We start from the raw sequence: 12707 nt of genomic DNA on the forward strand, positions 1-12707 counted from the left end.
CCACATGGCCTTCTAAAACTTCGAGAGATGGTCGTCCAGTGCCATGTGTCTTCGTCAAAGCTAAAAGTAGGTTCTGGGTCAAAGGAAACCGACGCCATGTGCTAGTGTCTGAGATCCGTACCACTGAGACATACAGACATTGTTTCTAAGTCGAAGAGGCAGAGTATGATGAAGTGCAGACAGCTTGGGCTCAGGTACCACCAACTCGGTCCTTGTTCTAGTCTGCTGCTACCAGCTTTGTTCTTTGGTGATGCTTCCTCACAGCTCACTTGTAAAACACAGTTGTTTTAGATTAATAGCAGATACACGGAACATGCTCCACACAGGGCCTGGCCCCATAAATAGCCGTGGTTACAATTACTGTTTTTTATCCCAAGTTCTTCAAAAGCATAAAGTATGCTTGAAAACATCTTTTTAAAGCCTTTTTCTCATCTGGTCATTTTGCGTATTAGAGCAAGCAAGGAGACTATGCTTTTATGGTTTTGTCTTGCTTTATAATATAACACCTACCTTGTAGGAAGCAGACTCTGCAGTTATCTCACCTGCTTGGACAACCGTGAAGATCTAGAAAGAAAACAGGGTCTGCAAGAAGCAAAAACAAGTTTCCTGCAGCTCTTATGAGCGCTTCCTGGGCGCTGGGGAAAGGAATGCTGGCCAGAGATGAGTCACGTGACCTCCCTGCCCCTGTTCTGTTCTTCGTAGAAGAGCGAACTAGCACCCAGCCTATGGATTCACACTCTGCCCTTTTCACACACAATTCTGAGACTTTGTTATCCAGCTAGTGCATATTTCTTCTGCACTTAAGTTGTGCTGGGCACTGGCCAGGTGCTGTGGATTAAAGATGAGTAAGATGCCGTGCCAGCCAGCATCCTGTCAACTCAAAGAGCACTCTGGGTGTAGGAAGAGAGGTCAGAAAGTATTTCAGTGAGTCGAGCCTCAGCGCAGGCATGTGCGGAGTGCCGAGGGAGTACAAGGGAATCCTGGGTTGTCAGAGGTTTCCTCAGGCGGGCCATATCATCTGAACCGAATCTTAGGGCCAAATAGGAACTATCGGGTAGAAATGAAGAGTAGTTATTTCATTTGAGGAATGAAAGGTGTGTGTGAAGGTACTGAGATGCCAGAAGGCAAAGGATGTTCAGGGAACCACAGGAAGTCCAAGCGACTGAAGTAAAGCCGGCAGAAGGTTAGAGTGAGCACGTAAAGGCGGGAAGAGTTGCTGCAGGCCTGCCTTCTAGGAAAGGGTTGTGGAGCTGAGTCACAATTAGTACATTACGACAAGAACGGCTATATCTATGGTTTGCAATATGTTCTAAGCACTGCCCTAAGTGTTTTATCTGTGGTACATCAGTGAATTTTCATAGGAACCCAATGAGGTGAAGCCAGTATCATCTCCATTTCACAGAAATGAGCTCGAAAAAGTGAAAGAGGGGCGCCTGGGTGGCTCAGTTGGTTAAGCGACTGCCTTCGGCTCAGGTCATGATCCTGGAGTCCCGGGATCGAGTCCCACATCGGGCTCCCTGCTCAGCGGGGGGTCTGCTGCTCCCTCTGCCCTCTTCCCTCTCGTGCTCTCTGTCTCTCATTCTCTCTCTCTCAAATAAATAAAATCTTTAAGAAAAAAAAAAAGAAAAAGTGAAAGAACCTGCCCAGGGCACCCTCCTGTTTCAGGGGCAGAGCAGGAATCTGAACCCAGGTTTTTGTGATTGCACGATCTGTGCACTTTCCACTGTACAGAAAGGTTGTTTAAATTATATTCAGTGGTGTATTATGAGAGATAACAGAAGTATAGAGTATGTTTTAGAAAGATTTCCATTCAGAATGGTTCAAATAAAAGCTTCGGTGTGAAAACCTTACTTCTCTGGTACCCTTTCCTTTAGCCAGATCAGATTTAGGGATCTCAGTCAGGTTAGTTCAGAAGAACATCAGATGATATCATGGTTACAGGTACGGGCTCTGAAGCCAGACCGCCTGCGTTCAGATGCTAGCCCTGCCACTCCTAATACATACAACTCTGGAGCTCAGTTGCCTCGTCTTTAAAATGGCAGTAATGGGGCGCCTGACTGGCTCAGTCAGTAGAGCATACAATTCTTGATCTCTGGGTTGTGAGTTTGAGCCCCATGTTGGGCAGAAAGGTTACTTTAAAAAATGTATAAGTTTGAGGGGTGCCTGGGTGGCTCAGTCGTTAAGCGTCTGCCTTCGGCTCAGGTCATGATCCCAGGGTCCTGGGATCAAGCCCCACATCAGGCTCCCTGCTCTGCGGGAAGTCTGCTTCTCCCTCTCCCACTCCCCCTGCTTGTGTTCTCTCTCTCGCTGTGTCTCTCTCTGTCAAATAAATAAACAAAATCTTTAAAAAAAAAAATTTCTAAGTTTGAAAGATAAAATGGCACTACTAATGAAATTTACCTCATAGGGTTATTATAAGGTTTAAATGAATTTCTACAGATAATGCTTTTATACAGCATCTCCTACATAGTATTAATATCAATGAGGCAATTGGATTCTTGTCATCAGCAGAAGAAAGCCAGTTTTTTGTGGGGTTTTTTTGTTTTCTTTTTGTTTTATTGGGGGGGTGTGCAGAGGGAGAGGAAGATTTTTTTTTTTAAAGATTTTTTATTTATTTATTAGAGAGAATGAGATAGAGAGAGCATGAGAGGGGGGAGGGTCAGAGGGAGAAGCAGACTCCCCGCCGAGCAGGGAGCCCGATGCGGGACTCGATCCCGGGAGTCCAGGATCATGACCTGAGCCGAAGGCAGTTGCTTAACCAACTGAGCCACCCAGGCGCCCGGGAGAGGAAGAATCTTAAGCAGGCTCCACACCAGGTGTGGAGCCCTATGCGTGGCTCAGTCTTACGACCCTCTTGAGTTCATGATCTGAGCTGAAATCAAGAATTGGATGCTTAACCAACTGAGCCACCCAGGAACCCCTTGTTTTTGTTTTTGTTTTAAGGTTTTATTTATTTATTTATTTTAGAGCAAGAGACAGCTTGTGGGCGTGGCCATGAGGTGGGGGAGGGAGAGAGAATCTCGAGCAGACTCTGCACTGAGCATGGAGCCCAACACAGGGCTCAGTATCATGACCCTGAGATCATAACCTGAGCCAAAACCAAGAGTCTTAACCAACTGAGCCAGCCAGCCAGATGCCCCAAGCCAAGTTTTATTTTTAAGATTTACAAGTTATGTTTTGCCTTAGGCCCCAGATGTTTTATCCTTTAAAAAATGTTCTTAGACTAGAGTTTTGAGTGGGCTTGAAGAGGGATTTTCATCAGATTGTCAAAGAGTTCTATTTTCCAAGACTTAAGCATGACTGCTTTATAAAGAGCATTATTAAGAAGTTACTCTTTGAACGGTCTTGATATTGTGGTATATGTCATCAAACACTTAAAAGGAGCTTCTGGCTGCACAATTACAACATTGTGAGTCACACTTAGTAAGTGGATTTGTTGGCAGTCATTTGCTACTAATAATAAAGTATCCAAGTTTTTGAAATATTACCTTTGTATTAAGGGGAGTCCTGTTACTCCAGATGTAACCACTGTGATTCACTTGCAATACTGTGTGTTTCCTTGCATTAGAAAGTCTAGAGTGGAATTACGGGCCTTGTCTTTGGAATCATGTAGAAATGTTTTATATGCAAAGAGATCATCCATTATTTGTATATTTCTAACTACTAAACTACATTTAGAAAAATCACTGTGCCCTGGAGAAAGTTGAACCCTTCAGTTTGAATTCCCAACTTTCAGTCCACAGAGGGGAGTTGCATTTTGCACAGTGGTTAGGTTCTAAGATCAGCACATAAGGTGAGGATTTTAAGTAGTCCAAGTTTCCCTGAAAATCCCTTAGGAAGGCCGGCTTCACAACGAAGGCTGACAGACTCTGAGTCCGACAGAATGTCAGCCCAGTGCAGCTGGTTTCTTCTTAGCACCAGGTGAAGTCATTGGCGTAGGTTCAGGAGCCATAATAATTATTTTTTAAATTATGTTAACTACAAATATCAGAATCACATTTGAGTAGTGAGTTGCACACACTAAGAGAGACCTATAGGAACTATCTAGGGAAAGCAGATTTATGCTGTTTGTCACACTACCTCCAAAAAATAGGTTCGTGGAATCACCCAGACTAATCAATCCATCCCTCTCTCTCGCAAATGGCCAAATGTGGAACTTACATGAACTCCCGTCTGTGCAGCGCCACTCCATTGTATCTGGGGCCCAATAAAGGGGATTTGAAATAATCAAACCTTAGTTAGAACCCTTAGAACATTTGTGGATATGCAGCTGCTCCTAAATTAATAACAAAGATGCAGCACCCAGAACTCACTTCTGTAGCATCTCAAAACAGGACTGGCTTCACCAGAACACCAAAAATAGGACCTTCACTATTTAGATGAAATGGTTAAAGTAAAGGCCTTGCTGCTCTTTTCTTTATCTGGTTGAGGTCAAATGATTTTACCCTATTATCCTTCACCAGCATTCCTTATTTAAATTAAAAAAAAAAAAAAAAAGGCTTGTATTGGCTTTTTGGAGGGAATAGAAAAGAACTCACAGTAGTTTTCCATTGTAGCCTAACAAATTACCACAAATTTGGTAGTTCAAAACAACATCCATTATTATCTCACGGCTCTGTAGATCAGAAGTCCAGGCAGGGCTCAACTGGGTTCTCTGCTTGGACTCTTACAAGACTGTATCAAGGTGTTGGCCAGAGTAGGGTTCTCTTGTGAGGCGAGAGGTCTTCTTCAGGCTGTCAGCAGCATTCGGTTCCTTGTAGTTGTAGAACTCTTGGCAACTGTTTTCCTCAAGTTCAAGGCCAGCAGGAGGGTGTCTGCTGTTGTGTCTCATCTCTTTCAGGGGCTCATCTGACTTACCAGGATAAGTCAGGCTTACTCAGGATGCTCTCCCTTTTGATTAACTCACATTCAACTCTCTGGGGACGTGGGGTGCCTGGGTGGCCCAGTCGGTTAAGCATCCAACTCTTGATTTTGGCTCAGGTCATGATCTCAGGGTCGTGAGATGGAGCCCCACATCAGGCTCTGCACTCAGTGCGGAGTCTGCTTAAGATTCTCCCTCCCTCTCCCTCTCCCTTCCCCTGCCCACTCACATGCGTGCATGCTCTCTCTCTCTCTCAAATTAATTAACTAATTAATTAATTAATTAAATCTTAAAAAAAGAAAAAAGGTCAACTCACTGGGGACCTTAACTACATCTGCAAAGTCCCTTTTGCCATATAACAACAATCACGGGAGTGATATCCCACCATATTCACCAGTCCTGCCCACACTCACCGGGAGGGCATTATGCAGGGTGTGTACACCAGGGGGCGGAAATCTTGGGAGCCATCTTGGAATTCTGCCTATCAGAGAAATAATACTGTAATAATGTTACCAAGTACCTACTGAAGTGCCAGATACTGTTTGATTAATTCCCACCTCTGGGTTAAATGGTATTATCCACGTTTCACTTACCAGGAAACTAAAGCTCAGGGAAATGAAGCAGTTTGTGTTGCTAATAAGTAGTGTGGTCAGGATTCTAACCTAGATCTTGTGGCATCCAAAGCCCAGGCTCTTTCCATTTTGCTATATTGCCTTGCTAAATCCTGTCACTCTTCCCTTCCTGCTTGTGGAGGTGTCATAATACAGTGAAGAATAAACATGCTTCAGGTAGCAAAGCAGTTTGTTGAAGTGAGAGAGGATCATCTTACACTGACTACCAAAGAATTGTCTTCAGTTAGTTATTTACTTCTCACATTGGACCACAAGAATATGAGTAATAAAATAATGATAAACTACAAGTAACAGGAAAAGCAAGATCAGGAAACTTAGAAGACTAGAAATCAAAACCAGAGGAACAAAACAAACCATAGATTTGGCTCTTGGCTTTCTGGTCCCAAAGTAAAGGGAAATTACATGGTTCTTCTTTTCAAAGACAAGAAAAATAACCCAGGAGAGGGTATAAGGTTTTCTCAGCATGTAGTTCTCAAAGAAACATGTAACATGGGATTGTATGTAGGAAGAATGAATGGCTTTCCAAGTAATTATCAAGTAGTTGCAGCAACTTGAAAAATCTAAAAATCATTTAGCATGTGATTTTATTAAGTAAATATAATTACAAATGAAATATAATTAAAAATTATCCTGTTTAAGAAGCTGGTTAGGGGTGTAGAACTCTTCCCTTGATGAAAAAGTATAGGTCTCTTTTCTGTTTTGTAACCATGGATTCAGGGTTACCCGACTTGTGTTCTAATGAAGTCTTACCCTGTTCTATTTTTGTCACACTAGCCAAAAAAGAAGAACATGTCAGCCTACCAGGTGTTCTGTAAAGAGTATCGCGTAACCATCGTGGCTGACCATCCAGGTATAGGTAAGAACATTTGCGATCTTCAGTTTTGTTACTTTCCATTTGTATCTCTGCAGCAGTGCAGTTAATTCAGCCAATCAGCAGGCAACTTCTTCCTATTTTATAAAACACATCTCATTTTTCCCCTCGGTTCTGAAGTCACTTTAGATTTTGTCTTCGTCCACCCCATCCATAAAAGAGATAAGCTTTCTGTTTATATCTCTTAAACTGATAAAATGGGAAACTGAGTAAAATTAAATGTTCTGAAGCGTAGCACATAAATCCTTGGTTGTTTGTTTCTAAGATCCTACAGCTGACCTTTTCCTTAATCTGGCCCTTGGGTGTGAGTTACAGCAAGAGGACTTATATTGCTCATATTTGTCTCTGTGTCAGAAGTTAGTGAGGTGAGAAAAACACTCCGCCACAGACCTTGACAAGTCACTTCACCTCAACAAATCTCATTTGCCTAATGTGTACGATAACTTCCCAACCTGCACATCAAGGTTGTTGTGAGGCACCATGAAGTACCATAAAAGATCTGAGTGCTTTATAAAGCATGACCTTGCCGTACAAATGGAAGGGCAACATTGCGCATCTAGAGGACTGCTCGAGGGAAATTCTTTGGTTCTGTGCTCTCAAAATTCGGTAAAAATCTAACAGCTTTTATCAAATTTTACAGAACATGTTTTCTTTAACCTAAGTTGATAAGCTCTGTAAAATGAGATCAAATTAAAAGACACCAGAAAGATGTTTAAGGGATAATAAATCCCTGGAGAATAGATGTGTGAGAATTTGAGCCTGTCTCATGACCACTAAAATAGCCCCTTCCCTCCCTAGAGAAAAGAATCAAGAAAAGTGATGGGGTTTTAGTTTGGTTTTCTGAAAGAACCTTGTGCTATTTAAATCTGAGTGGAAAATCCTTTTTCTAGTTTTTGCTCTTATCAATATTCTGTTTGGTTTATAGTCAAGCCTTTACTGTGTTATGTTTTTTTACTCTTTTATGCCAGATTTTGGGGAACTTAGTAAAAAACTGGCTGAGGTGTGGAAGCAATTGCCAGAAAAGGACAAACTGGTGAGTACACTTCCTTACGAACACAGTTTTCATTGCTTTATGCCTTCCAAAATGTGTCATTCTCCTATAGCCCATCCAGCCAACAGTGAAAACAGCGGGGGGGAAAAAAAATCACAAATCGATAGAAAATGGTTTTGCAGAGGGCGTTAACACTGGCTGGTGCCAGTTTACTCTAGTGAGGATTCAGCTACAGGAAGGCTATCTTTTCTAGCCTCATCTAGTTATTTTCCACAACCTTACATTTGAGCCAAAAGACGACCTAACTTGGGCAGTGATTAAGGGTGAAAAGAGAATCTAAAATCAGCCCTTTCCTGCAAACAGCAACTGGTGAGACCAGATCTGAGAATGGAGAAAGGTCACCTGCCTCCTGATTACTGCCAACCATAAAAGTACGGGCTGTACTCACTAGGTGAGCTGGTTGCAGGTCATCATCCTCATCGGCTGTTACCAAATAATGTACCCCACTATCAACAAACCAGGAAGGCAATGGTAACTAATCCTATCGGAATCATTCCCAGTCACTCTCCAATCAGGTGATGTGAAGGTGGTCTGGGAATTCATCTGGGTGAAACGAAAATATTTGTCACCCAGGTTAGGTTATTTTTTGTTCCCATTTCCGTGTCATTGTCATCCTGCGATTGGCGTTGCCAATCAGCAGGTCAAAAGAACTGTTTGAACCCCATGGACAGCGTACTGAGCCACATGTTTACCCCATGATTTTACATTTCGACCTTCGAGTGATCTCAAAATCCATGCCGAGACCTGCCTGTTAGCACAGAGGAACGTTTAGAGTCTCCACTAAGATATCACGGTAGTCAGCATCTGAGGCCTGCCTGTTCAGTAACCTTCAGCTTCTAAGTTGCTGTCCAGCCCCTGCCCTCCCCCCTCCAGGCTTCCCTTTTTTTCCTTCACTCTCCTCTCCCATAACTGCTTTCCCTTTTATGTCTTGTCGTTTCATTTATCATAATTTGTTTGGTCCTGATCTGACTGCAGATTTGGAAGCAAAAAGCTCAGTATCTGCAACACAAACAGAACAAAGCAGAAGCTACAACTGTGAAAAGAAAAGCATCCTGCTCAGAAGTTCCCGTGAAAGTGAAAGGTAGTGACTGCGACCCTCTCTTCCCTAGAGCGTTGTGAATCTTGTTCCTTACTAGGAATCGGGAGAACAGTCTGTTCAGAAGCGGATCTTGATACCCAGATGTTATTACCGAATATTCGAGGTTGCAAAAAAAAATTTAGAAAATGTAAATCAGAAGTCAGCAAACTTTCTGTAAAGGGCCAGAGTAAATACTTTAGTTCTTGTGGTCCATACTGCACTCTGTGTCACATATTCTTTATTTTTTTTTTTACAACCATTTAAAAATATAAAGCCGGGGCGCCTGGGTGGCTCAGTCGTTAAGCGTCTGCCTTCGGCTCAGGATATGATCCCAGGGTCCTGGGATCGAGTCCCACATCGGGCTCCCTGCTCGGCAGGAAGCCTGCTTCTCCCTCTCCCACTCCCCCTGCTTGTGTTCCTGCTCTCGCTTTCTCTCTCTCTGTCAAATAAATAAATAAAATCTTTAAAAAATAATAAAATAAAATAAATAAAAATATAAAGCCAGGAGTGCCTGGGTGGCTCAGTTGGTTAAAGCATCTGCCTTCGGCTCAGGTCATGATCCCAGGGTCCTGGGGTCGAGTCCCGCATCGGGCTCCCTGCTCAGCGGAGAGCCTGCTTCTCCCTCTCTCTCTCTGCCTGCCTCTCTGCCTGCTTGTGCTCTCTCTCTCTCTCTGTCAAATAAATGAATGAAATATTTAAAAAAGAAAAATAAAAAATAAAAATGTAAAACCATTCTTAGCTCACGGGCTATACAAAAACAAGTCATGGGCCAGATATGGCCCACAGTCCATAGTTTTGCTAATGCCTGGTATAGCTCATAAAAGGGGGAAAAAGCGGGAAGAACATTTTTGTGGTGTTCCAGGCCATAGGCAAGCTTTATCTCTCTATTTCATCTGTTCTCAGCTTCCTCTGCAGGAGTACTGTCACCCCAAAAAAAATCCCCGCCCACTACCGTGCTGTTGCCGTCCTCTCCAGCCAAAGCCCCTGAGACAGAGCCCATTGATGTCGCTGCTCATTTACAGCTGCTGGGAGAGTCCCTAAGCCTCATCGGACACCGCCTGCAGGAAACTGAGGTGAGTACGACTGTCAGTGTAGCTTGTTTCTGATAGGATGTGAGTCCGTGTACTCCCTCCACGTGCATCCATTGAGCAACTACTGCTGTGTGCTAGAATATGCCAGGTGCTCAGGAGACAGTCACAAAGAAGATATATGCTAGTAAAAACGTCTAGAGATTTGGAATCTTCCTACTGGCTCTCACAGTTTACGCTTACACCATCCTATTGAACAATGGCACAAAAAGGAGTTAGAATCTCCTATAACTTTTTTTCCTGGTTTTTATTGAGATACAATCGACATATGATCCTGTAACTCATTTTGATTTTTTTTTTAAATGACATGGGAAAAATGAATACAAATCCCATGGAAGTTTTAATCACTTGTACTTCTAAGATGGTTTGAATTTTTCTGCACATTTCCAGTAAGGTCTCGGAGAGACGGAGTAAACTGTATAGGGGATTAAGGGTGCCTCTGCTTCTTTGAAAATAGGTAGCAAGGGGCACCTGGGTAGCACAGTTGGTTAAGCATCTGACTCTTGGTTTCAGCTCAGGTTGTGATCTCAGGGTCTGAAATCGAGCCCCACATCGGACTCCGCGCTGAATGCAGATTCTGCTTAAAACTTTCTCTCCTTCTCCCTCTGCCCCTTCCCCCGCCCTCCCGGCCCACATGCTGTCTCTCATGCTCTCTAAAATAAATAAATAAATCTTTAAAAAAAAAAAAAAGAAAGAAAAGAAAATAGGTAGCAAATAGGGAAATTGAGGTTCTCAAGCTCTTCATTACTCCACATTGAATTATACAGCACTGTGTGCCCTAGGGAGATCTTTGTCCTTTTAAGCTTCAGTTTCAAAATCACTTAACCTGCAAAGCTGTCATGTTCCATTTCTATTACCATATTCAGTTTCTAATCATATTGCCCCCCTGGCTAACACAATAGTGTAGTATTTCAGTTTTCCACTGGGTCCTAATAGGACATTCCAGCAAGGAAATCAGTCTCAGCTGCTAAAGCCATTTCTAAGCTGAGAAATCAGTGTAGGAATATAAAACTATTCACTTGCTTCTCTGTGGAAGTCGAATTATTAAACAAATAAAATGGCAAAAGCCACAAAAGATGAAGGTTATCCAGGTTTTTTGACTAATTTCAATAACTTAGCAGATTTCAGAACAACTAGGGTATTTTCATATAGACTCAGATATTTAAATAGATATAGATATTTCCAGAGTAAAATATTCTGGGATCCTTATTTATTTTTCATATTTAGTGATTCTTAGTTTCCTAAAAAGTTAGAAGTTAAAATGATTTGTTTTATGCCCCTTCCATATTCCACACTTCCCCTGATATTTCCATTTAGTTTAGCAAATATTTGTTGAGTACCTAGACATTATTCCAAAACTTGGGGGAGTAGAAAATCTGATGCTCTTCCTGATGGTTTCCTGATGATATCATTAGGAAACTTAGAGTCTCATTGGAAAGGTAGAGCATATACATAATCTGCAATTAAAACAAGCCAGCCTCGGGGCGCCTGGGTGGCTCAGTCGTTAAGCGTCTGCCTTTGGCTCGGGTCATGATCCCAGGGTTCTGGGATCGAGCCCCACATCCGGCTCCCTGCTCGGCAGGAAGCCTGCTTCTCCCTCTCCCACTCCTCCTGCTTGTGTTCCCTCTCTTGCTGTCTTTCTCTGTCAAATAAATAAATCTTTAAAAAAAAAACAAGCCAGCCTCTATGAGCAGCTGCTTGGAGAGAGTTACACATACATGTGACCAGAAGAGGGAAAGACTTGCACAGGTTTTCCAGCCACTTTATTTTATGTAACAAATGGTCTTACCAAGATCTAATTCACACACCATAAAGTTCACCTTTTCAAACTCTAGGATTTAGTGGTTTTCAGTATATTCACAGAATCATGGCGCCATCACTACCTAATTCCAGAACATTTTCGTTACTCCCAAAAGAAACTCTGTACCCATTAGCATAATTCCCCATCCCCCTCCAGGCCACTTTTTCCCAGACTTCAGTCACTTGTGTATATCCTCACGATTTTGCAATTTCCTTGCACCACTCACACTGTTATTTACCTTATATTTTTATTTGAATAAATCTATCCATGCTTTGACAATGATATCCTTGATGTCACAAGTCTGAGATTCTAATATTTTTCTAATATAGTACATCACAATCGGTATGTCAGAATAATTAATGTATACCTATATGCCACCTGAAATTGCATACTATGCTTTAAGGAACATTGATTTCTACAAGTCACTCATTTATAGATTGGATACCAGGAGCCTACTAAAATTAAGTGACTATTACAAGTTGACACACTGTGGCAGAGCCCAGCATGCGTTGCTCCTAACCCTGTCTCCCTCTTTGCTCTATGCTCACTGATGCAGTGAAAGTAGCTAGAGAACAAAGAGAGTTAGGGGGAGTCAGGAGAGGTTTTGTCAAAGGGAGGTACTCTTCTAACAGGTCCTGAAAGGATCTAGAGGGTTTTGTCTCATGGAGACTTTGGAGAGAGACCTTCCAAAACCAGAAAATGGTGCACATCTCTGTTTCTCGACCTTGCAGTCTTCTGCAGAGATGGATGAAAGGAGCCCCACTGGGGCCGTAGACCCCACTCCCACTTTAACCAGATCTTCCAGCTGTTTTATATATTGGGATTCCATATCAGGGTTTCTTTTAAGTGTTTTTTTTTTTTAATTCCAGTTAGTTGGGACGCCTGGGTGGCTTAGTTGGTTAAGCGTCTGCCTTTGGCTCAGGTCATGACCCGGGGTCCTGGGATCAAGCCCTGCATCGGGCTCCTTGCTCAGCAGGGAGCCTGCTTCTCCCTGTGCCTGTCGCTCCCCCTGCTTATGCTCGCTCTCTCTCTCTCTCTCTTACAAATAAAACCTTTTAAAACAATTAAAATTTTTAAAAAATAAATTCCAGTTAGTTACCATACAGTGTAATAGAAGTTTCAGGTGTACCATATAGTGATTCAACACTTCATACATCACTTGGTGCTCATCACAACAAATGCACTCCTGAATCCCCATCACCTATTTCACCCATCCCCCTGCCCACCTCCCTTTTGGTGACCATCAGTTCTCTATAGTTAAGAGTCTGTTTCTTGGTTTGCGTCTCTCTCTCTCTCTCTCTTTTTTTTTTTTTTTTTTTTTTTTT

At 42.5% G+C, this 12707-nt stretch overlaps 1 protein-coding gene across 4 annotated transcripts in view; it reads left to right on the plus strand.

Moving 5' to 3' along the window:
* HMGXB4 (HMG-box containing 4) overlaps window positions 1–12707 on the plus strand; it is a 31973-nt gene that overhangs the window by 13796 nt on the left and 5470 nt on the right. For all 4 annotated transcript variants that reach the window (XM_006745588.3, XM_031041703.2, XM_031041704.2 and 1 more), the window contains 4 exons: window positions 6268–6349; window positions 7333–7397; window positions 8391–8496; window positions 9397–9566. In XM_006745588.3, the coding sequence (XP_006745651.1) occupies window positions 6268–6349; window positions 7333–7397; window positions 8391–8496; window positions 9397–9566 (423 nt within the window). The remainder of the gene's footprint in view (window positions 1–6267; window positions 6350–7332; window positions 7398–8390; window positions 8497–9396; window positions 9567–12707) is intronic.

This window comes from Leptonychotes weddellii, chromosome 5 (genome assembly GCF_054177405.1).
Source record: "Leptonychotes weddellii isolate Sample4059 chromosome 5, ASM5417740v2, whole genome shotgun sequence".
NCBI lineage: Eukaryota > Metazoa > Chordata > Mammalia > Carnivora > Phocidae > Leptonychotes > Leptonychotes weddellii.